The sequence below is a fragment of the Cibotium barometz genome, chromosome 60, assembly GCF_041138505.1.
Source record: "Cibotium barometz isolate CiBa-2024 chromosome 60, ASM4113850v1, whole genome shotgun sequence".
Classification (NCBI taxonomy): domain Eukaryota; kingdom Viridiplantae; phylum Streptophyta; class Polypodiopsida; order Cyatheales; family Cibotiaceae; genus Cibotium; species Cibotium barometz.
The window spans coordinates 2,998,231-3,024,252 of record NC_141105.1 but is presented as its reverse complement, the minus strand read 5'-3'; the positions used below and the strand labels follow the sequence as shown (position 1 = coordinate 3,024,252).

At 46.4% G+C, this 26,022-nt stretch overlaps 1 protein-coding gene across 1 annotated transcript in view; it reads left to right on the top strand.

Moving 5' to 3' along the window:
* The first annotated feature begins 724 nt into the window (after positions 1–724).
* Positions 725–26,022, top strand: part of LOC147604878 (brefeldin A-inhibited guanine nucleotide-exchange protein 2-like) — a 102,876-nt gene continuing 77,578 nt past the window's right edge. Inside the window, exons 1-6 of the mRNA XM_086794052.1 lie at positions 725–2,241; positions 2,349–2,666; positions 2,765–3,113; positions 3,321–3,743; positions 3,834–4,126; positions 4,345–4,618. Coding sequence (XP_086650178.1) covers positions 1,037–2,241; positions 2,349–2,666; positions 2,765–3,113; positions 3,321–3,743; positions 3,834–4,126; positions 4,345–4,618 — 2,862 coding nt within the window. The 5' untranslated portion in view covers positions 725–1,036. The remainder of the gene's footprint in view (positions 2,242–2,348; positions 2,667–2,764; positions 3,114–3,320; positions 3,744–3,833; positions 4,127–4,344; positions 4,619–26,022) is intronic.

The window sequence follows — 26,022 nt, the reverse complement described above, 5'->3', positions numbered from 1 at the left end:
GCCAAGGGGGGAGACCGACCACCTCAACCCAAATAGGACATACACTCTTGCATGCTCTTGCTAACATCAAATAAAGGATCAAAGGGAAAAACATGCACAAGACGACGTCCAAAAAATAGAGGTCCTTTAGCAAATAACTTAGATACAGATTGACAAAGAGGACATTGAAGAAGCCTTTTCCCAAGTAGAAAACTTTAGAAACAACGTTATCATGCAGGATACTTTCCTAAAGCCACCTCCCTAATTCAGCTTTAGACAGGGGTCTATCAGAGCAAAAGATAAAAATGCTACACATTGAGAACAACCCCACCTAGTTTCTGACTAGTTCTTGATTAAGCTTCAAACATACCTTGGCTTTCGCTTGAGAACATAACCTATCGTTTAACCAATCAGGCACACACTTCCTCTTGGAAAATTCGGCCTCCACCTCCTCTTTGCGTCGCTTCATCTCCTCCTCAGAATCATCACCTTGGTGCCACAAACTAGAAGGCTCAGCCATGCAAGACCCTCGTCGACCACTTGTCGATGTACAGGTTGCATGCGCCAACACGTGCTGAGTAAAAGCTACCACGAGTCCACAACACCACTCGCTATGCACGTGCCCACTCTCCCTCTCTCTTAAGATTGATCTATTTTTAACTATGCTTAAAGCGTTACCTTCTCCTCCAAGAATATTCCCTGCTTTTTTTAATGGATTAAAACATGGTGCCACCCAAAACGTTTCAACCAAGATCTCGTTCAATTAAATAAAATAATGGTGAATTAGCACAAAACTTATGGATGGCTACCGCAGATCGCAGATCGCAGATCTTACAAGCAGACTGCCATCATCGCGACCTCTGAACTCATCGCCCATGGCTCACGAGGACGTTTCCTTCATAAGCATCATCGAGAAGAAGAAAGGCTTGAATCGGATTGTCACCGCATCGCCATAGCCAGTGGCTATTCGAGTTTCAACGCCATTTTATCTTTGCATAGAGAGGTCGCCGCATACAGCGGCAATCAAGCTCATCAATAACATTGATCTGCAGCAAACATGGCGGCCGCTTCTGTTCCAGGTTCTCCTCCTCATAACCTTTCTCGTCTTGCGCGTGTTTTAAACCCTGCTCTCGAAAAGGTCATAAAAAATGCAGCTTGGAGGAAGCACTCTAAGCTCGTACAGGACTGCAAGGCTGTGATAGACAAGCTCTCGGCCCCGGAATTCTCACCTGCACCATCCGAAAATAGCGATGGCTCAGAGAAACTCTCTGCCAAAGTTCCGGAAAGCCCACTTTTTGATGGATCTCGCTACCTCAGTGCAGACGATGCTGTCTTCATCCTGCAGCCCTTGGTTTCTGCCTGTGAAACGGGATCTCTCAAGGTAGTGGAACCTGCTCTGGATGCCGTACAGAAGATGATCTCCCATGGCTACCTGAGAGGTGAAGTAGATGCTGCCAATGCAGTAGATAACGGAAATTTGGTACAGCTCATGGAAGCCGTTTGCAAATGCCATGATCTTGCAGACGATGCCATCGAGCTTCTGGTCCTCAAGACCCTTCTCACAGCTGTTACATCCGTACCCCTGCGAGTGCATGGTGAAAGCCTCCTCAAGGCTGTCCGTACCTGCTACAATGTCTACCTTGGCAGCAAAGTCATTGTCAACCAGACCACAGCCAAAGCATCCCTTATCCAAATGCTCATCATTGTATTCAGAAGAATGGAAGCGGATTCTTCTACTGTGCCTGTGCAGCCCATTGTAGTGGCAGATCTTATGGAGCCCTCTGAGCGGTCCATCTCAGATTCCAATATCACTCAATTCGTGCAGAGCTTCATCACAAAAGTAGTACAAGACATTGAAGTGGTTCTGAATCCATCCCCTTCTTTGAAATCAATGGGGCATGATGGAGCTTTTGATACGATAGCTGTGGAAGGTGCGGATCCCACCAATTATCTGGAATCCACAGATAAAGATATGCTGGATGCCAAGTATTGGGAGATAAGCATGTACAAAAGTGCTCTGGAAGAGAGAAAAGGAGAGCTTTCGGAAGTAGACCTAGATAGAGATGGAGATATGGAGTTGCAGATCACCAATAAGCTTCGAAGGGATGCATTTCTGGTCTTCAGGGCGCTTTGTAAACTTTCAATGAAATCTTCACCTCAAGAAGGAACAGATCCACTGTCTATGCGAGGGAAGATTATAGCTCTGGAGCTGTTGAAGATTTTACTGGAAAATGCAGGAGAAATTTTTCGAAAAAGTGATAGGTTGGACACTTAATACTTTTTCTTAATTCGTTGTTTAAAGTCCTTGTATGCCCAGTGATCATATGCAAAAGCAGTAATGCAAAAGATAAGCTGCCTCTTCTGTGCAGGTTTTTAGGGGCCATCAAGCAGTATCTTTGCCTATCACTATTGAAGAATAGTGCCTCAGCAACGATGAACATTTTCCAGTTGTCATGCTCAATTTTTATGAGCCTGGTCTCAAGGTTTCGGGCGGGATTAAAAGCAGAGATCGGAGTATTTTTCCCCATGATTGTTCTTAGAGTCCTAGAGAATGTGGCTCAGGCAAACTTTCAGCAGAAAATGGTGGTTTTGAGGTTTCTAGAAAAGCTATGCGTGGACTCACAAATCCTTGTGGATGTCTTTGTGAATTATGACTGCGATGTAGAATCGTCCAATATTTTTGAAAGGTATTCTTGCAACCTGCTAGACGAAAGAGGGGGTTCGGTTGATTAATTGTTACTGGTGCAATGGATCAAATCAACCTTGTTGGTTTTGCTCTTTGCAGGATGGTAAATGGATTATTAAAGACAGCCCAAGGGATTCCTCCTGGTGCAGCTACAAGTCTTACTCCCATGCAAGATGCAACCTTGAAACTTTCTGCCATGAAGTGTTTGGTGGGAGTTCTAAGATCTATGGGGGACTGGATGAACAAACAACTTCGCATCACAGATGCACACTACCAGAAGATGCCTGAAACAGAGGAGTCTAGTGAAAGCGGAAGTACTGGTTTGAATGCGGTAGTGGAAAGCACTGAGGAAACTTCAGAGGGGACAGAAACTCGTACAGAAGCCAGTGGTGAAACATCAGAAGCAGCAACATTTGAGCAACGCCGTGCATACAAATTAGAGCTGCAGGTAGGTCATGGATGGTGATTTGATGTAGGCCCCTCTCCTCATCTTCAAAGCAGAAAGAAGTAGCAATGGCCGTTGTTATTGGAGTGTAGTGTTTTTGTACTGACTGGGGTTTTTATTATTATTAAAAAAACTGCAATGGTCAACACTAGTTTGCTTTGTTGGTAGTAGCCTTTACTGTTTTTTCTGATGTTTATTTTTAATCCGCAGGAAGGGATCTCACTCTTTAATAGAAAGCCCCGGAAAGGTATTGAGTTTTTGGTGAAGGCTAACAAGGTGGGAGAGTCACCAGAAGAAATATCTACCTTTCTGAAAAATGCATCAGGTTTAGACAAGGCAATGATTGGCGACTATCTTGGGGAAAACGAGGAGCCCTCTTTGAGAGTGATGCATTCTTACGTTGATTCGTTCAATTTCCAAGGAATGGAATTTGATGAAGCGATCAGGACACTGCTGTTGGGCTTCAGGTTGCCCGGTGAGGCTCAGAAAATAGATCGCATAATGGAGAAGTTCGCAGAACGATTTTGCAAATGCAATCCAAAGGCCTTTACCAGTGCAGATACAGCTTATGTGCTTGCTTATTCAGTGATTCTGCTGAATACTGATGCACACAACCCAACAGTGAAAAATAAGGTTGGTAAAGAATATTTTCTCTCTCATTAGTCTTTGAAATGTCTGGGTGTGAACCGTTTGGTAACAATTGTTTTTCGGGACGAGGGGCAGATGTCCAAATCAGACTTTTTGCGGAATAACAGAGGAATTGATGATGGCAAGGATGTGCCTGAGGATTTCATGGGAGCATTGTATGACCGCATAGTGAAGAATGAAATAAAAATGAAAGGAGATCCCATGGTTCCCCAGAACAAACAACCTACAAATGCAAACAGAATCTTGGGCCTTGATGCCATACTCAACATTGTTATCCGAAAACGAGGTGAGGAGAAGGCCTTGGAGACAAGTGATGATGTCATTCGCCATATGCAAGAACAATTCAAGGCAAAGGCTGGCAAATCAGAGTGAGTAATAGTGGGATTCTTGGGAAAAGTCAGTTCTTTATGTCTTTGGAACCTGCTAATGCTGTATCAAAATTTATGCCTATCATTGTAGAACTCGAATATGTTGCCTCAGGTGTAGAGTTTTTTGAATGCCCATGATAGAGGGCTCTTGTGCTCCCATGCCTGCTTCTTTTAATGAAACTGGAGGGCTGCTCTAAAGTTTTCTTGTGTAATTGCAGGACTGTATATTATGCTGCTTCAGATGTTGAGATCTTACGGCCCATGGTAGAGGTCTCTTGGGCACCCATGCTCGCTGCTTTTAGTGTACCTTTGGACCAAAGTGAAGATGAAGTTGTAACCTTTCAATGCCTCGAAGGGTTTCGCTATGCAGTGCATATTACTGCAGTCATGTGTATGCAGACTCAGCGTGATGCATTTTTGACTTCATTGGCAAAGTTTACGTCTCTGCATTCTGCAGCAGATATAAAACAGAAGAACATTGATGCCATCAAAGTATGCCCTTCCTCTTAGTATGCAACTGGTTAATATTCTTTGCTGATAGATTTGTTGAATTTGATGTTAATTAATTAAGGGCAATTATAGACTTCAAAATCTTTACTTGTTAATACTGAATCTCACGATGTCAAAGAAGATTCCTGCAATTTCGTGTAGCTTTTTCATTTAAAGAGTGGAGAGGTATGTTAGACTGTGTTTGAGGTCCTATAGGGAGGTGTTCACGTGTGACGAAGGTGCATACTGTCTGTTGAGGTGCATATCTTTTACCCTGAATAGAATCTACACCTCTTTATGGAAAATAACCTATGCCAGTGCATTGTGTTCCATTCCAACAGTTGTGTGGGAAAGGTAAGTGAGACTCTTGGACGAGCCTCTGATGTTACATTGTCCACAAGTGGTTTCAATGTGTTTCCTGGGACAGCATATGTTGACCTCCTATGGTGTGTTTATGGTAGTGCTTTTAGTCTCACCAAAAGCTCTTGCAGAATCTTGTTAGTGTCTCGTTCCGTGAAATAAGATCAGTCTGACCCTTGTAAGAGCTCAAGCAGTGGTGCAAGGATTGCCATGTTGAACTCAGCCAACTGCTTTTGCAATAGCTGGATTTCTTCCTGGGATATAAGTTTGCTGTGCTGTACTCTGGAGGCTTGTTTAAGGCTGTAGAATGCCTTTGGTAATCTGAGACCTCCATGCCTTTTATTTTGAGCTAGATTGTGGAAATCGAATGTGTATCCACAGAATCGAAAGTGTGGTTTCTGATGATGGTGTTGTAATTTTGTTGCGTGGCCTTTTATGCATCTATGTTTTTGTGTGCCTTTGTTAGGTTCTTTTGCTCTTGGACTTTTTTGACCTCAGTCTTCAAGACAAGGTTGACTAGGTTTGCTTTGTCCTTGTTGCTATGAATTGGTGGTGGTGAAGCTAGACTGTTATGCATGTTGACCTGGTGTTTTCTGCCTCTACAGTTGGCGGGAGAGCTGGCTGTGTACTGGTCCCTAGTGGGGCTGATGCTGGGGCTGAAATTTGTGAAGGGGAGGGAAGCGAAAGATTATGTCCGTGCATAGTGCTCAGATTTTATTTCTTGAAGCTATGTAACTGTCAAAGAAACAAGGGGGTGATGTTTGGCTATGTTGTGCACAAACCCCTCTCAAATAAATACAAGTGCGGAAGCGTGTTTAATGACCTGAAGATGCACATAAAATTCACAAGGCTGTGATCAACTAATGTGCGAACATTAAATGCCTGGAAGGTGGAACAACTAATGATCAACTAATGTGCAACATTAAATGCCTGGAAAATTAGTGGCAAGCTGCTGAAGTTCTCTCTGATTAATGGACAGCAAGTACAACAAGTACTAAACATAATGTTATGTCCAAAAAACAAGTGTAATGATAGCACTTAAGCAAGTACACTTTACTGCAAATTTCAGCAAACCTTTGTCGCCTTCTTTGAAGCATAACAAGGAGTTGGAACCTCTCTTTGAGTGTGCTTCAGTGAAAGTCTTCAAGGCAGCAATCATTATGCAAGAGATGCAAGAGCTATAAGCTGAAATATCAGTGTATCAAGAAAGGGGCAGGAGAAGTGATGCAAAACGATGAAGAGGGGTGCTTTCATATAGACGATGGAGGGGTGCTTCTGATAGAGCAAGTTGGCCAGCATAGATGGAAAGTCGGGTGCTCCATGCTCTTGCCAGAACAAGTCGACCAACTCAGATATGGTGGTGGCATCATCACATTGAAAACACGGGAGCTCCTAGATGGCGGACAGGTGGCGATGCTTCTTCGAACTCTTCATGCCTTTTTCCATAGTCAGGCTTAAAGCCTTTTTTAAATAAAATTTACCTTTATAAACCTTATTACTAAGGTTTATGCCATGTGTAAGGGGTGTTAACATGCCCCACATGAAAGCCCTAATTTTTTCCCCTTTTCATACCTAAAACATGCTATATATATACATCATATGAAACCTAATGCAAAGCTCTATCTCCTAGTCCTGTTCTCATGCAATGGTCCATCTCTATAAATGTCCCTTTATGGGCTCACAACTGGGAGATGACCATGGCTGAAAATAGCATGTTTAACACCCCCTCTCAGATCTGGTTGTGCCCACCTTCTGTAGTAGATGCTCAAGTTGATCCCGTGGCAGTGCCTTCATGTAGATATCTGCTGCATTGTCCTCGGATGGACAATACGCCATAAAGATATCATTAGCCAAACTCTTGTCTCAGGATTCAGACATAGTGATACTTCACCTCTGTATGCTTTTTCGGAGCATGGAAGATAGGATTCTTGGCCATAGCCAAGCAGCTTTGAGTGTCACACTTGATAATGGTAGCAGCATCTTGACTACATGCCATCTCCTCAAATAATCTCCGGAGCCAAACAACTTCACAAGTGGCTGCTCTATACTGTGCTTCAATGGATGAAATCTTACTGCTCCATGAGATGAGACCAGAACCAAGTGAGAAACAGTTGACCTTTTGGTGTCAACATCACCTGCTCAATCTGAGTCTGTATACCCTGATAAAAGGACTCTTGTATAAAATGCCATAAGTTTGTGTACCTTGCAAATACCTAAGAAGACGGAGACAAGCACTCCAATGGTTTCTCTTCAGTTGAGAGGAAAACTTGCTCAAAACACCCAATGAATAACTGATGTCTGGATGAGTGTTAGCTAGATAGATCAAAGATCCAACTAGCTTCCAATACAAAGTAGCATTAGCCAAAGGGGAATCATCATACTTGGACATCTTGTTACCCGGATCCATGCAGAGTTATTAATACTGACAGTTTCTTCCGCATGTTACATTGGTATCAGAGCCTGGTGGAAGTCCTAGCGGTGCTGAATTTGTGCAGATTTGGCAAACGCACAGTACAAAGGTGGCTGTATTTGGGTCTAGACAGAAAAACGCAGCCGAGTGGTTCTTCAACATTAGGTATTCTGGTGGTGCCAAATAGAGGGCAGCCATGGGGTATAGAGCCCCCAGGTGGGTATCATGGGGTATGAAGTGCGGCCATGGTACAAGGATGAGGGGAGGAACAAGGGGTTGTAGGTTTCCAAGAAGGGATCTAGCTCTCAGCCCAAGAAAGGTACAAAGTTTTCAGCCCAAGGAGGGGACAAAAAAAATAGATGCACATTTCTCAATGCAGAACAGAGCTTTAGAGATTGGAGCATCCAGGGTTGCAACATAAGGTTTTCAAGACAAGATCAAAGCGGTCAAGAGTGCCTCAAGTTTTGGAAGGACGACATCAAGGATGGAGTCCACATACAGTAAAGGGATGATTTCAGTCATCCAAGATGAGTTGGATTCCTGTCATCAAAGCTTAGCAGGAGGGGATGTCACATGCACAACATGTGGACATGCTTAATCCCTAGTTTTAGGCTGTGATTAGGTACCTTTTGGCACCAGATTAAGACTAATCAAATGGATTAAGCATAATGACATCATAATGGCAACATTAGAGAGGAGAGTGAGATCCTTTCATTTAATAGGATCCTTTAAATAGGCAAGAGTACAAAAGGATTAGGAAGAGATTAAGTGCTAATCTCTACCTAAACTCTCCTAGAATTGAGCACCATCAAAAAGAGCACCAAAAGCCTTGATTTGGATGCCACCGAGAGCCATCAACCACTTGCTCTAGGTGCCTTCTTTCTAGCTGATAAATGAACCCAAAACACCATATTATGTAAGTGTAATATTGGCTTTAGACCTATGAACCATATGCCCATATCCCCAATGTCACATGCATGATATTATTTTAACACACGGGCACAAGAAACTGGAGAAAACCATTTGGGTGGCCAAATGATGACAAGTCTTGCTTAAACTCTGTCTGCCATAGGTTAACTATGTCCCATAAGGATAGATCATAGAAAGCTTAGTAAATATAGATACACCCATAAACTCTACGTGCTATAGATCCTAGTGTCCCATACCACTAGGATACACACCATATAAAATTTCCTTGAGACTTTTAAAGTTGAGTCAAGGTGATCAATCCTTTTCCAACTAGGTCTTGGTGCACTACACCTCCACTCCGTGTCATGATCCAACCTACAGGTAAACCACCGGAAGGAACAATGAAATAATTCACACATATCCACACATTTGTGAGGCAATCTCGTCCTCATCCTGTAAGATGCAATACTCACAGGCTGAGACCTTGGGATCCAACAATCCTATGATCAACCAACTATCCAGTTCAAAGACCTCAAACTTGCTCAGTAGAGAAAATATGCGCGAATTCTCGCTCCGATAGTGTAACGGACTCCTCTTGAAGGCTCACCTAATCCACATGCATAAACAAGATTAGTACAAACAAAGAAGGGTAAAGGCAAGCTCACCACCCAACCTTAGGTTCGCATCCACAAACGACCCCCCAGCCAGGGGCTAAGGTTCCACTCCCATGGATCCATGCCAGTCAGTCTTGGCGTCCGATACCACCAGTGGTTCCCCGTAGGGGCTCGGCAAGACTACTTGTGATCTGCCATGTCCGTGGGAAGAGTAAGCCTCTTGATCTAGGTCCATACCACAATTAATCAATAATAATCCAAGACTCACTGATATAATGCTTATTGCTGCTATAAATAACAGTCCAGTTATAATTAGTCAATAACCTTGGATTCATTAAATGCGAACCTTAGCCACTTGAATCTGCTTGCTTTTCCTAGTCCAAGGACTCCCTAACCCTACTAGACTAGTCCCTAACACCAAGGGTTAGTGCTAGGCACATAAAAATCATGGTGGTCCTTGGTTGGCTCTTCCAAGCCCATGTCTCCTGACACTAGACTGGTGCCTGTGCATCCGGCTAGAAGCCTAATAAATGCCTGGTATACCTCTATATCATTCAAGAGGGTTACACATACGTGTGGATTTAGAAATTGTGCATCTTAGTGTATTTATGGGGTTTGCCTATTTTATGGGCTTTTATCATTTTCTCCTATTTTTAGTAAGTCGTGGGCAGTCGGCCTGTTTCTAGAGGCAGTCAGCCAGTTCACATATGCGCTATAAAAGGGGTGTCCTCATATTCACTTGTTGTAGTTCATTCCAAGCACAGTTCAACACTACTTGCTGGCTATTGCCATTGTAAAGCTTCAAGCTATTATAAAAGGTGATCTTGTTCATAAGCTCTCTCTCCTTTGCTCCCTCTTGTCTCTCTTGTTTTGTCTACGCTTCCGCATGTGTATACTGCAACATGGTATCAATAGCTTAGGATTCCGGCTGCCATCATCTGTGATTCTGCTTCTTCCCACTGCTGCGTTTTTATGGAGATCCAAACAGTCGCTGCGTTTTTCTACTCCTGGTGCTCTTCTTCTTTTTCACTCCCCGGGCTGCGCTGCTGCTACTGCTTGTCATCGGCAAGCTTCTTCATGCTGTTTTTCAGTGTTTGATCGTGGTGAAAGAGCTGTTTTCTCCAGTTTTACAGTGTGGACTGCATTGGAAGGTGTTCTCTTCGCATGTGGTGCAACCTAACAAGCTGCCCCAACATCTCTATTTCTTCCCTAGCTTCCCCTCCCTCTGGTTGGGTGTTTTCGGTGAGTTTTGGTGGACTGTTTTGTTGCTGTCCAGCCTCTTTCTCTCTCAGTTTTGAGAGGGGGCTGATTGGTCCTGGTGCCTTGCTTTGTTGGAAAGTGCTCGAGAGGAGTCTTGGAGTGTTGAGATTTGTGTACTTTGTTGCTATGGATATGGCTCCCCCCCTGTACGAACAAGGATGACAAGTTGGATGGAACCAACTATGCCCGTTGGAAGCTGAATATGCGGATCTGGTTCATCCACAAGGGTTTGTGGGAGATTGTTCAGGGTAGTGAGAAGAAGCCCGAGCGTCCTCATAACTCTAGGAGGTGGACCCAGGATCATGAGGATGAATTCCTTGCAAAATTACAAGGCTGGGAGAATTGTGATTCGAAGGCGCGTTCAGTGCTTGTGCGGACCATCACAGAGGAGGTCTCACCGGTCGTGCAAACTCTTACTAGTGCTCATCAAGTATGGTCCAAATTGGAGGATCTCTTTGCTCAAGATTCATTGATGAGGGCAGTTACTTTGCAAGGGCAACTCTACGGTTTGTTATTTCCTGCTGGCAGTTCTATGCAGTCGTTCCTCATGAAGGCCAAGGTTATCCATGACCAGTTAATACAGGCAATGGGTGCTGCTTTGTCCTCTACTCAGTTGGTTGCACTTGTTCTCACCAAGCTTCCCCCCAGAGTATGATGTGGTTTCTCGAGCTTTGCGGTGCCAAGTCCCAACCACTCAGTTGGAGTTTGATGATCTTAGCTTCCTACTCTTGGAAGAAGAGTCCGTCCTCGTTTCTCAAGGTAAGATGAAGGTGTCTCTTAACAGTTTTGATCAGACACTTACTTTAGTTTAGAAGAAAGGTTGGAGTAATTGCTTCTCATGTGGGAAGAGAGGACATCTGTCCAAGGATTGTTTGTCCAAGAAGAAGGACAAGACCAAGGGCAAGTCTTCATCTAAGAAGAAGGGTAAAGACATGACATAGGATAGTGATACAGATACTTCTAATAACAGATCTAGGGCTCCTAGGGCGCTTCTGGCTCGGGAGGACTAAGATGGTGTACTTCTCTAATATACATGCAGTTTTCCCCATGTGTTTCCAGCCAGAGGAGGCTTGTGGGCGAGAGGGGGCTGGTAGCAACTCCATTTCTTGGTGCATGGGAACCATGAGTTGGAGTTCCAAGCATTAAAAATCTGGCAAGACATGGTCATCTTTGGTATAGCAAAGATTATGGACAGGATCTATTCCGAGTTCATTTTTCGAGGCTTTTGGGACGTGATGTGTTCACAGTCCATTGTTGGGGATTATGGGCGCGGTGTGTCCAGCATCTCATTATCTTATTCTTGGAGTTCATTGCACACTTGTGTGGGAATTCGGAGCCAAACAAAGCTCCTTGCTGGTCGTGGTGGTATTTTGTTTCGAGGAAACAGGTTGGCGGGTGCCCTCTTCGAGGTGATTCTGGTATCTGCAGTGCTTGAGCTACAGAGGGGGTGTTAGAAATTGTGTATTTATGGGGTTTGCCTATTTTATGGGCTTTTATCATTTTCTCCTATTTTTAGTAAGTCGGGGGCAGTCAGCCTGTTTCTAGAGCTAGTCGGCCAGTTCACATATGCACTATAAAAGGGGTCTTCTCATATTCACTTGTAGTTCATTCCAAGCACATTTCAACACTACTTGCAAGCTATTGCCATTCTAAAGCTTCAAGCTATTATAGAGGGTGATCTTGTCTACAAGCTCTCTCTTCTTTGCTCCCTATTCTCTCTCTTGTTTTGTCTACGCTTTTGCTTGTGCATACTCCAACATACAGGACATGCACTGACTTCATGTGAGGGACATGCACCACCTGACCACGACCCTCTACAATGGATGCGTGGCTGACTCATCCTGGACGAGAGATCACAAAGGGCGAATTACCAATCTAAGTCTTGCACGTGTTGTACAGATATGTCCACATGGCATCATCCAAGTGTGGGATGCATGTGACATCCCCTTGCGCTTAACTCGACGGAAGCTGCATAGTCTCCAAATAGTCTGTCAATAATGCCAGATAGTCTTCAAAGAAGTTTTTGTCAAGCCAACTGCCACATGCGTCCCTTGGTTCGGGAACTTCGTGAGAAATTGATGCTCTCTTTAGCTGGAGCCATGCTTGGAACGGTGCAAAAGGGTCTGTTTTGGAACTATCACTTCGGCTTCATCGACAATATTCATTTGGACATCGGAGGGAGGAGGCCCGGCATAGTGCTTTAGCCAAGAGACACGAAACACATCGTGCATGGTCCAACTAGACAGAATGGAAAAAAGTACGAAATTTCGAAACAACAACTTTGGGCATCAGAAAAATTCAAGTTAGTACCAAATTATCAAGCAATGCCCTCTAAAAATGACTGGTGAACTTGGCATCGTGATCTAATACAATGGTCGTAGGTATGCCACCAAATGCGTACCAATGCCAGATAAACAATTTTGCAACAACTTCGACAACAACATTAGCCCTGCAAGCAATAAGCATAACAAACTTGCTAAAACGATCAACAATCGTCAAAGAGTGCATGTTATGCTTGCTTGGATTGGGAGGCAAATTTGTCACAAAAGTCTATAGAGATATATCTTGGAAAGGGCTGTTGGGAATTGGCAACGGTTGTAATAAACTTGCTTTCTTCCCATGCGGCACTTTCACCTTTTGACAAATTGTACAATGTTGCACATAAGTGAATATGTCCTCCCCCTCCCCCTCCCCTGCTGTCTACTTTGACTCTCCCCCCTCCATCTCCCTCTACTCCAATTGTACCAGACAACTCCCCCCCCCCTCACCAATCAGCCTCTCTAGAGCACTCCCACCGCCCTAGTCCGGGATGAGTCAACTAGGGTTCCACTCTAAGTGCCCAAGGGCAGGTGTACAAGTCTCGTACATGGTCTTGGTGAGGTGTGCATTGTCCTGCACATGAAGCAGTGCCAGTCGGTTCTTTGATTCTCCCTCTGGAATAATGTGAGGTGTTCTAAGTGTTTGGTTTGCAACCAGATACCAGGCATTTGTGTAGATGCATGTAGATTGCATGTAGGAGAAGGGGGAAGCCCTTTGGGCTACCCCAAGAAGGGATTGGCATCCCTATACTAGGAGGCAAGGTAGGCCTTAGGCCACCCAAGGGGGCCAAGAGGCCCATGGCCAAGCCTACTAGCTACTATTGGCTAGGGCAGCAAGGCGGCCAGGCTATGGGCCAAGTTGGCCAGCCAACAGGCCTTGGCCAGCCTGTCGGCCAGCAGCCAGCAGGCTGGACAACATGTGCAGGCCAGCGTATAGTCTAGGCAGCAGCCTGGACACAACAAAAAAGGGCGGCCAGAAGTAGTGTGAAAAGGGCAATTAAATGCAGGTTGTGGAGACTTTTGTTTGGGGTTTGCATCAAGCATGTTCCTGGAAAGGTGTTTAGGGCTGAAACAAGACTCCCAGAGCTTCTGCATGTGACAACCCGTCCCGTCCTGTCCCGTCCCCTCCCCCGCCGTCTCTGCTTCGACTCTCCTCCCTCTACTCCAGTTGTACCAGAACCACCCCCCTCCCCCCAAGCCTCTCCAGAGCACTCCCACTACCCTCCGGCTACGTGAGATCTGGAGCGGTGACAACCGGCTAGCTCCGTCCGGTGGTCTATTCATCATTTTTCGGAGCCAATAGAGATGGTCATTGCTGCCTCTCCGGTTTGGGCCCTCCCTCTTGGGTCGCTAGGGTCTATAGATATATGTTGGAAAGGGCCGTTGGGAATCGGCAACGGTTGTAATAAACTTGCTTTCTTCCCATGCGGCACTTTCACCTTTTGACAAATTGTACAATGTTGCACATAAGTGAATCGTCCTCCCCCTCCCCTGCCGTCTACTTTGACTCTCCCCCCTCCATCTCCCTCTGCTCCAATTGTACCAGACAACACCCCCCCCCCCCCCATCACCACCCTCCCTCACCAATCAGCCTCTCTAGAGCACTCCCACTGCCCTAGTCCGGGACGAGTCAACCAGGGTTCCACTCTAAGTGCCCAAGGGCAGGTGTACAAGTCTCGTACATGGTCTTGGTGAGGTGTGCATTGTCCTGCACATGAAGCAGTGCCAGTCGGTTCTTTGATTCTCCCTCTGGAATAATGTCAGGTGTTCTGAGTGTTTGGTTTGCAACCAGATACCAGGCATTTGTGTAGATGCATGTAGAAGCCCTTTGGGCTACCCTAGGAAGGGATTGATATCCCTATACTACGAGGCTAGGTAGGCCTTAGGCCACCCAAGGGGGCCAAGAGGCCCATGGCCAAGCCTACTAGCTACTATTGGCTAGGGCAGCAAGGCGGCCAGGCCTAGAGGGGCTATGGGCCAAGTTGGCCAGCCAACAGGCCTTGGCCAGCCTGTCGGCCTTGGCCAGCAGGCTGGACAACATGCACAGGCCAGCGTATAGTCTAGGCAGCAGGCTGGACACAACAAAAAAGGGTGGCCAGAAGTAGTGTGAAAAGGGCAATTAAATTAAGGTTGTGGAGACTTTTGTTTGGGTTTTGCATCAAGCATGTTCCTGGAAAGGTGTTTAGGGCTGAAACAAGACTCCCAGAGCTTCCACATGTGACAACACGTCCTGTCCCGTCCCCTCCCCCATCGTCTCTGCTTTGACTCTCCTCCCTCTGCTCCAGTTGTATCAGAACCACTCCCCCCTCCCCCCAAGCCTCTCCAGAGCACTCCCACTACCCTCCGGCTACGCGAGAGCTGGAGCGGTGACAACTGGCTAGCTCCGTCCGTTCGGAGCCAATAGAGATGGTCATTGCTGCCTCTCCGGTTTGGGCCCTCCCTCTTGGGTCGCTAGGGTCTATAGATATATCTTGGAAAGGGCCGTTGGGAATCGGCAACGGTTGTAATAAACTTGCTTTCTTCCCATGCGGCACTTTCACCTTTTGACAAATTGTACAATGTTGCACATAAGTGAATATGTCCTCTCCCCTTCCGTCTACTTTGACTCTCCCCCCTCCATCTCCCTCTGCTCCAATAGTACCGGACAACTCCCCCCGCCCCCCCCCCCACCACCCTCCCTCACCAATCAGCCTCTCTAGAGCACTCCCACCGCCCTAGTCCGGGACGAGTCAACCAGGGTTCCACTCTAAGTGCCCAAGGGCAGGTGTACAAGCCTCGTACATGGTCTTGGTGAGGTGTGCATTGTCCTGCACATGAAGCAGTGCCAGGCGGTTCTTTGATTCTCCCTCTGGAATAATGTCAGGTGTTCTGAGTGTTTGGTTTGCAACTAGATACCAGGCATTTGTGTTGATGCATGTAGATTGCATGTAGGAGAAGGGGGAAGCCCTATGGGCTACCCCAGGAAGGCATTGGCATCCCTATACTAGGAGGCTAGGTAGGCCTTAGGCCACCCAAGGGGGCCAAGAGGCCCATGGCCAAGCCTACTAGCTACTATTGGCTAGGGCAGCAAGGCGGCCAGGCCTAGAGGGGCTATGGGCCAAGTTGGCCAGCCCACAGGGCTTGGCCAGCCTGTCGGCCAGCAGCCAGCAGGCTGGACAGCATGCGCAGGCCAGCATATAGTCTAGGCAGCAGCCTGGACACAACAAAAAAGGGCGGCCAGAAGTAGTGTGAAAAGGGCAATTAAATGCAGGGTGCGGAGACTTTTGTTTGGGTTTTGCATCAAGCATGTTCCTGGAAAGGTGTTTAGGGCTGAAACAAGACTCCCAGAGCTTCCGCATGTGACAACACGTCCCGTTCCCTCCCCTCCCCCGCCGTCTCTGCTTTGACTCTCCTCTACCACTCTAGGTTGTCTACCCTAAAGAGTGGAGTGATGATCTTCTCCTTCCCCTTGAGCGCAGCATAGGGAACAGACTGGAGCACGGAGTCAGTATCCTTCGCTATACAGGGGCAGGCCATAGAGCTTTTGAATCATATGTACGACTTGCGCATTACAAATATGCTTATCTTTGGCTCGGATGGACTTGGGCGGTTCCGGCCTTAGGGATCGGGTAGGGGAGATGTTAGAAGTCATCTCCTGTCTTGTTTTATACACCAGGGCCTTTGTTGTGGGTGTGCCCGCCCTTATGAGGTGTTTTATCATTTTTCCCACTCTCCGCATTTTTCCCCTATTTTTTCCATTTTTTTGTGGCTTGGGAGGCAGCCCTGAGATGGCAGGAGGACCCAGTAGCTGGCCGACTGATGGCACTGGTCCACGACTCCATTTATCTGATGGCCGACTCCTCACAGCTGGCCGACTGGCTGCATATGCTGGTCGTGGAGATTCAGGACCAGTCGGCTGCCTTTAGCAATGGCCGACTGGGTATATGGGGCCATATAAAATGGCCCCCAGCCCCCCATTCCATTTTGTACTATTTCCGGGATCTTCTTGTGTATATAGAGCAGAGTTACACGCCTCTATCTCTCACACTCTTGTGCTGTGATTTTCTGCACTGCGTTTTGCTCGTGTTCCCAGATCTGGTCATCATCTCCGCTGCGTATTCTGACATGGTATCAAAGCCTAGGCTCTAGATAGTTCTTGGGATTTGTGTGAGCAAGAGGGGGACTGCTGTGTTGCTGATTGGTGGACTGTACGGGACTGTTCGGGAAGAGGAGAAGCAAGAGGACGGCGGGCTGAGTTGCTGGACAGCCACTTGCAGGTATTAGTTCTTCTTTGTTCCCACCCACCCACCCTTTTCAGAGTACATCCCCGCAATGGCAGATCTGTTTGAGATGGAAGATCCCGACACTCCCCACGTTCCCGGTGGACCGTCAGTTGGACGGGAGCAACTACGGCATATGGAAGGTTATGATGGAATCTGTTCTGGAGTCTTACGACCTTGCTGATTTCGTCGTTGTTGGTGTTCCACGGCCGGAAGTAGAGGAAGGGGAGTTACCGTCGATCCGAAAGGACCGGGAGGCTCAGACACAGATGTGGAATCGTGTCAACGCCAGGGTCCGTTCGTTTATCTTTCTCAACTGCACACCGCAAGTAATCAATCATGTAAAGCATATGACACTAGCCAGAGGTATATGGCAGCATTTGGCCTCTCTTTACAACAGGGTATCGCCCATGAAGAGGATTTCCTTGGAAGTACAGATGCGGGTTATGAACCCTGCAAAGTCGTCGACGATGCGGGAGCATATTAACAAGCTGCAGGCTCTTCAGCAGGAAGTTCTTCAGGCTGGGAAGGAGATATCGTCAGAGGACATGGCCATCACGTTGCTGTCACATTTGCCCTCTTCGTACCCAGCATTTTACTCGTCTTTGATTACCAATGGCAGGCTCAGCACCATCACGTGGGAGGAGCTTGTGCCCATGGTCCTGGACCAGGAGGAACGATTCACGAACCCTTCTCAGGGTGGAGGTTCGGAGGCCTTAACTGGCCAACGGTCGAAAGGCCGTAACACGGGCAAAGGGAAGGCTTCGTCGGAGAAGTCTTCTGAGAAGAAGTCCGTTTTACTGACCGCGAGAAACTAAAAGCAAAGAGGACCTGTAATGATTGTGGCGAGAAAGGCCACTAGTGGAGGCAGTGTCCCAAGCGGAAGACCGAGAAGGGTGAAGATTCCTCAGCAGCAATCATGAAGACTCCGGCTTTTGTGCACCTGGAGGTGGTGGACACCGATGTTTCATTTTCTTCAGGCAGGGAGGAGATTGGAGGACTCTCCGCAACGGATACTCGGGAGTGGATTCTAGATAGTGGTGCTTTCATGCACATGACTCCTTCCCGTTCCGGTTTATAGGATCTCTGTAGGCTTTCTGGTCACATTCTTACTGGGGATACATCCACTATCCCAGTTCACAGTGAGGGCAGGATGGAGATAGTTCCCGATGGCAGAGGGGGGAAGCATTCCTCCCAGGTGTTGTATATTCCGTCACTTGGTTTTCATCTGTTGTCAGTGCATCAGGTTTGCAAGACTGGCGTACGGGTGGAGTTTGATGAGCATTTTGTTGCTCTCCGGGACAAAGCAACAGGCCAGGTGGTTTGGGAAGGCGGAGTGGAGAATGGAGTTTACAAGCTTTCAGCACTCTCTCTCCCGGGTCCTCAGGTTTGTGATGAGTGGCAGTCTGGTAATGGCCACTTAAGTGTGGATACGCTGCAGGTGCAGGCTTTTCGGGACCAGATGGTGGATAGCTTGCCAGTAGATGGCAGCAGTTGGCAGGAACTCTCCAGTACTGATGTTGGTAGTTCTTGTGTTCGTCAGTCAGAGGAAACTGAACAGGTAACTTATGCTCTGATGTCTCGTCATATTCGGGACAAAGAACCTGTAGTAGATGAGGATGTTCTTTCCACGGGGACCTTTCGGAAAGCCAGGCAGGTGGCAGGTGATTACTTGCAGAAGGAGGTGGTTTCTCCAGGCTTTGTGGTTCCGGATTCAGAGGGGGTGGTTGACAGGTTTCAAAAGGCCTTGCGTGGTCTTCATCAGGTTTCCAGGACTTGTTTTTGCACCGTAACAGGTGTTGATCCTTGTGAGTAGTGTGATGCCTCTTTGACTCAGAAGCAGAATGGTTCATTGATCTGGTTGATCGACACCAGATTGGACGGGAGCTTCCTGATGAGGCAGTTGAGCTCATGGTTGGCCCCCAGCTCCCCATTCCATTTTGTACTATTTCCGGGATCTTCTTGTGTATATAGAGCAGAGTTACACGCCTCTATCTCTCACACTCTTGTGCCGTGATTTTCTGCACTGCGTTTTGCTCTTGTTTTCCCAGATCTGGTCATCATCTCCGCTGCGTATTTTGACAGGAGATGGTGTCCTCCAGCCTGGAGGTGTTGCTTTTTGTATTTCTTCATGTTTCCGTTGTAGTACCACTTCCTCCCTCCTACAAATACCTACACTATGACAGATGGAGTCCGGAGTATGCATACTCTAGGGCTTGAACAGAGTGGGTCTAGAGTTTTGTCGAAGTTGGGTTTGATTCCGCAGCTTTTGTCGTGAAGAACCTCACTTCCCAATACCTGGTGTCTTACCACTAGCAGCTATTCTCCACTGGCATCCATACACAGGTATATGTCTGCGAGACCGAGACATAGAAGACATACGGATGTAGAGTAGGTAAAGAGGACTTGAAAAAGCTCTTACCATTGAATTTATTGAATTTTGAGAGAAGAAATCAGCTTTTGGTCAAATTGTCGGAGATAGAAATGCTCTAAAGCATTTTCAGCAGGTACATATCCAAGAGATAGCAGCTGAAAAGGACTCCAAGAGCTGGACAACAGTGTAGCACTCATTTGCCGGCTGATCCAAGAGTTGGAGAAGCAAGAAACCATGCCAAAAGTGTGTATGGATTGGTTATGCTGAAAATTGTCCTCCTTTACCTCCTCATGAAAAAGGTGCATATTTCCCATCAAGAGGGGGAGAGGATAAGCCTTTCCATTCAAGTAGCTGGTGGCCATTGGTCCACCTCAACAAGGGCCACACCTTTCCCATAAGTGGAGAGGGTGCCCATTAAGTTGTCCACACTCTTTTATTTAAGAGTGCCTAATTTATGAAAGTCTGGCCAGCTGCCATATAAGTGCCCAAACTCACTTATAACCTATCCGCCTAGTCTTTAATGAAGTGTGGATGCCCACTTCACTTATAAGTTGTCCGGCCGTACTTTAATGAAGTGTGGACGTGCAAAACATCAAAGTGAGCTAAAACTCAAATAAGCTTAAACAAAGGGTTTAGAGTCACAGCTACCACCTTTTTGCACTCTAGAAGCGAGGTTAGAATACATGTGCACGGTTCACGAGACGGCGTCCCTTGCCTGTAAACTAGACACACAGATGTTGCAAGTAGAATTCATCTCATGCAAAAACAGTTCCAGGCATGCAAGTATGTCATGCATAAGAATGTATTGGACAATCTCCCTTTCATTTAGCTTGTAGCAGCTAGTCATTCCGGGCGTAGACATTATGCTATCGTGGACCAAAATCCCTAGCCTCTCATATCCAGCCTACTAGTCCTTGGTGTAGACATTAGTCTCCTACCATGAGGTGCCAATTCACATGACCCTTGGCATAGATGTAAGTCCCTTGCCAATGAGGTGTCGTGTCCACGCTATGGAGCTCGGCTATAGGTCCGAATTTCGAAAGCATAGAGAATGTTCAACTAGTGACACCTGAACGTAAAAGAAGCAACCAACTTCCAACTTTGTCATATCCATAGTTGTTACGAGGCGTGCCTCTAACAGTTTGAGGCGTTCGAGGCGTACGACTGCCTGATTGAGGTGTCCACCAAAAAAAATAAAAAAATAAAAAAATAAAAAATAAATGAATAAATAAATATATATTTGCTGGTTTGAGTCTTTAGACGGGGGCTTTAAGGGCCCAAGGCAGCCTCTCTCACACACACTCTCTCTCCCTCATTCTCTCCCTCCCTCCCTTGAGCCTTTCTCAAGACCCAAAGTTCAAAGTTCAAGCTTCAAACACACTAGGATGATGATGTTTTTTATACCCACTTTTGGAGCTCTCTCTATACTCTACCGGTTCATTTCATTTTACTTTGTACCCTTGAATCTTGATGATGTGTATCCAGATGATGAGGATGGACTATTTTGGTCTCATGTCATTTTGGCCTTTTGCAGACGTTTAATACAGCTTTCTTTCTTTCACACACACACTCTCTCTCCCTCTCTCATACACACCCTCTCTCTCGCTCCCTCAAGGCTCATACATACACACTCTAGTCTCTCTCTCTCTCTCTCTCTCTCTCTCAACTTTCACTATATATATATATATATATATATATATATATATATATAAAAAACAGACGCCTCTAACATGCTTCTAATGTCTCTAAAAAATACGAGTCTTTTGAGGCGCGTACCATACCCGCCTCGTACCAAACGCCTCTAACGCCTCTAACAACCTTGGTCATATCACTATAGAGAGATGACCTAACTATGTGCACCTCCCGTGCCATGCTATTCCCTCAATCAGCTTATGACATATATATATATATATATATATATATATATATATATATATATATATATATATATAAACAGACGCCTCTAACATGCTTCTAATGTCTCTAAAAAATACGAGTCTTTTGAGGCGCGTACCATACCCGCCTCGTACCAAACGCCTCTAACGCCTCTAACAACCTTGGTCATATCACTATAGAGAGATGACCTAACTATGTGCACCTTCCGTGCCATGCTATTCCCTCAATCAGCTTATGACTAAAGCTGAGATTACTGCTTAGTCACTCTCCTAGCTCTTACTAGGGATAATGAAAACATGAAGCCTTTTATAAAACAAGGCACATAGAGCGAACATTTATTACAAATCTTTTCGGGGGACAATCTGGGTAGAGGACCCATGACACTCACACATAAAAACATAAATATTTAGAAAAAAAAGATAAATCTCCCAAGTTGGGAGATGCTCCCCACACAGTTGCACACGTGTACACACTCTTGCTCTTCTATCAATGTTGTCGGTGGAACCCTCAGCAAGAATGCCTCGGAAAAGATAATGTCAATGTATTCCATTTAGTCCATGACTCTCAAAATTGCCCAATTTGTGGGCTGCTACAGATGCTTTAGTTTGAAGCTAATGGCTTAATTTTACAAAAAGCCCCAAATATTATGGATTACAAGAACTACAATTAGACAATTCTTACCCAATTTTTGAAATGCTCCAAATTTTATCAATGCTGGAGCAGTTAATTAGGCTATTTTTACCGTGATTTTGAAAACCCCCAAATTTCTGCTATTGCAAGGGCTTTGATTTTGGCTGATTATTGAAATATTAGAAAAGCCCTAATTTTTGATAAAGGCAAATCTCTACTCTGATGATTTTACCAATCTTGAAAAAATTCCCAAAATTTGTTGATTCTGATGTGGATGTTTGACGTTTGAAAACGGGTCGCAGCCAGGAAGCAACAGCTACAGGCGGCTGCGGGAGAGGGGTGACGAGCAGCAGGTGGTGTGCAAACAGGGCGCCATTGGTTGTAGTTAAGGTCAGCAGGTCGTTCTGCTTGCAACAGAGACGAGGCAGCTGGCGCTAGTACATGGAGGTGTCTGATGATGATGATGGGCTGTTCAGCAACACACGCTGGTCGTCATCAGAAGAGAGGCAGCTGTAGCAAATAACACATGTGGAGAGTTCTTGACGTATAAACGCAACACCATGGTTGCAAGGCAGGCAACCAAGCTCCGATACCAATTGAAGGCCCTTTGTAGGGCTAGCTACATCACAGTGAAGGCTAAGGGGGATTGAAGGTGTCCATTGCTGCAAAGGAGTAAGAGAGAGAGAGAAGAGAGAGAAACAAAGCTCTTAGTGAGAGATGATTTTGCACGACTCAAAAACGATGTGACTTGTATTACTTCAAATCAAGTACATGCTTTTGTAGGTTGTAAACCTTATCTTTTGACACTTACATGTCACACTCACATATGGGAACATGACACATAGCATACACTTATCTCATCCAGATGTAAGGGGTGCTCACACCTTAGCAAGTGTTCACACACAACATGGATGAGGTTACACATACACGAGGTGGACACACACACATTCACTTAGCCCTTTAGGGGCAGTTCACACACATAAGCGGAGATAAAAACAACGGCTCACATACACGGTGAATACACACACGAGAGCTCTGAAACCCCAACAGGGTGGGTGCGTGCCAGATGTAACACTGACCAAGGAGGCCAAAGGACTCCACCTATTGAGTGAAATGGGATTGGTCCATGCAAGGGAATGCCGTTCTTGTGGAGGAAGGACATCGCTGTTGCCACAATGATTCAAAGTGTTGGAATGCTTGTTGCTCGGGTGCGACAAGGGAGGCGCTGTGGGGGGGCTCTCAACTACCTCACCAAGGATCCTGCCAATCGCTAGAAGGACCGGCATGTATTCCTTAGGGAGTCCTAGGAAGCAAATGTGCTGCCTGTGCCATCAGGTCTTACTCGAGCGAGAATCCATGGTGCCAACGTGCCAAGAAGAGCTGCGCCTCCCGTATTGGGAGTGGGCTTCGGTCAAGGATGCTTGCAGTGGCGGCAAGGGTTGAGGAGCCCATGAAGTAAATGTCGGTGATCAGGCCCTACTTGAGGAGTCAGACACTATCCTCAAGTAGCCCTTGCCCATGAACTAAATGTCGGTGATGATCAGGCCCTACTCGAGGAGTCGGACGCTATCCTCAAGTAGCCCTTGCCCATGAACTAAATGTCGGTGATCCGGCCCTGGTTGCCAAGGCAGGTCTCTAATATGGCAGCGTGCCGGGCGGTCGCCGACAAGCTTGAAAAGGAGGCGTAAACCAGGGGGGTGGGTGGGTGTGTGTGCGTGCAGCTTACACACCCCGAATAGGGCGGGAGAAGGAGAAAGTGAAGGAGGGTGGAGATTCAGCCGGGAGGGCTGGCAGGGTGCGGTGGGAAGGAGGCAGCAGCTGGAGGAGATCGGCGTGCAGGAGGGGTGGGGCGGGCAGGAGGGCACTATTGAGGAGGAAGGACTGGTGGGGGAACAGTGGTGATGAAGGGGGTGGGGGGAGAGCAGCTGCTCGCTAAGCTGACGCGGCAGGGGAGAAGGTGCAAGGGAGGTGGTGGCTGGGGCAGCATGTGCAGAGGACGGGAGGGTGGGGCAGCAGGCGCAGGGCGCTTTCTCCCCCCCCCCCCCCTCCCCCCTTCGCTATCTGTAGTCGACAAACAGACGATTAAGAGCAGCCCGCTTGAAGCATAGTGGATGGTCTTATTGGACTCCGTTACTTGTTAAGCCTCCTACTATGGACACCTCAGAAGAGAAACCCACCTCATAAGATTACTCCACCATTCAAAGAATACCCCAGATTCCAATCCCTCAAGTTACTGCTGCAAGTACTGAATGAGCAATTAAAGCTCAGTTGTAGAGATTAGGGTTAGAGATTCATGTGGGAGACATACACAGAGAAGAACAGGGAGAGAGAGAGAGAGAGAGTTGTGGGGATAAGTCAACTCATCAAGATGAGTGTGTGACTCCCCTATCACACATGTATATTGCACTAGTACACATAGTGCACTTAGTACATTAAAAGTACTAAGTGTACTATGTACTATAACTTATGGGGTTGTACACACTATAAGGGTGGGCATAATGCCTTTACCCCAACAACCTCCCACTTAAAGGCAAAGTGCCCTTAAATGAAGGAAAAGAAAAATCAGCATGTACATGATAATATACAAGGCCATATCAAGGCTGAAACTGGCCTCATCCAATGCCCATCAAGTGTCTGCAATGAGCAAACCGCTCCGGAGGCAAACTCTTTGTCAACAGATCAGCCGGGTTGTCATCCGTATGAATCTTAACAAGCTGAATTTGCTTGTTCTCTATCACCTCTCTGATGAAGTGAGATACTTCACATCCACATGCTTCGTCTTTGCATGAAAGACAGGGTTCTTTGCCAACTGGATGGCACTCTGACTGTCACAATGCAACAATGGAATATCCCCTGTATATCCCAAATCAACCACTAACCGAGATAGCCATAATGCCTCCTTGCAAGCCTCTGTGGCTGCAATATACTCGGCCTCTGTAGTAGATAAGGTTGTGCACTTCTGCATCCTGGATATCCATGACACAGCACCTCCTGTGAATGTAAACACATAACCGGTAGTAGACTTCCGGTTATCTGGATGACCGGCATAATCCGAATCCGTGTAACCATGCACTAATGCATCCTGTTTGCCAAAACAAATGCACATATCCTGTGTGCCCTTCAGATATCTCATGATACCTTTCACTGCTTCCCAATGCTTCTTGCCAGGGTTGGCCATGTATCTAGAAACCACTCCCACTGCAAATGCAATGTCCGGCCTAGTAGCAACCATGGCATACATGAGACTGCCACAAGCTGAAGCATACGGAATCTTGGCCATATCAGCCCTGCCACTATCTGACTGTGGGCTGTCCATAGCACTGAGTTTCACAGATGGAGGCAAAGGAGTACTAGTCTTCTTCCCCCCGTCCATATTGAACCTCTGCAAAACTTTGCCAATGTATTCCTTCTGAGACAAATACAACACATGCTGATTTCTGTCCCGAAGTATCCGCATACCCAAAATGTGATTTGCATCACCTAAATCCTTCATATCAAAGGTTTGATGCAGCCTCTGCTTCAAGGTATCCATCTCTTTACGAGATTTCCCGGCAATCAACATATCATCAACATACAAGGTGAGGATCAATAGAGTGCCATCCAAAGCTTTTTTGGTGTATAAGCAGTGATCTATGTCACTTCTCCTGAAATTCTGGGATTTCATGAATGTATCAAATTTATGATACAATTCCCTTGGTGCCTGTTTGAGCCCATAAAGACTCTTTTTCAGCTTGCATACAAGCTTCTCCTTTCCACTTACTGCATAACCCTCTGGCTCTTGCATATATATCTCCTCATGGAGATCACCGTGAAGAAAAGCAGTCTTCACATCCATCTGAATCAAGTCCAGATCATCATGTGCAACCAAAGCTAACACAGCTCTAAGTGTGGTCATTTTGACCACTGGAGAGAAGATCTCATCAAACAAAGTCCACACCATATTCCTGCTTGAAGCCCTTAGCCACTAACCTGGCTTTGTACCTTGGCTTTGCATCAGGTGCAACTTTGAGCCTGTAAACCCACTTGCATGGCAAAACCTTCTTGCCTGCAGGTAAATGCACCAACTTCCATGTTCCATTTTTGTGCAGAGAATCCATCTCTGACTTCATGGCACGCTCCCAAAGAGCCTTGTCTGCCCTCTGCAAAGCCTCCTTATAACATGAGGGCTCCCCACAGTCAGTAAGCATCAAGTAGTCAACCCCTGGAACAAACCTGTCAGGGGCTCTGGAGGGTCTTGTGGACCTCCGTACCCAATGACCATCATTTGCAGGTTGCTGTCCAGCCTGCATATCACCTATTGGTGGCTCCTGTTCCATGCCATAAGGCTGAAAAATCATGCCCGGTATTTCCTCTAACTGTGGGATATCCATAGGGATA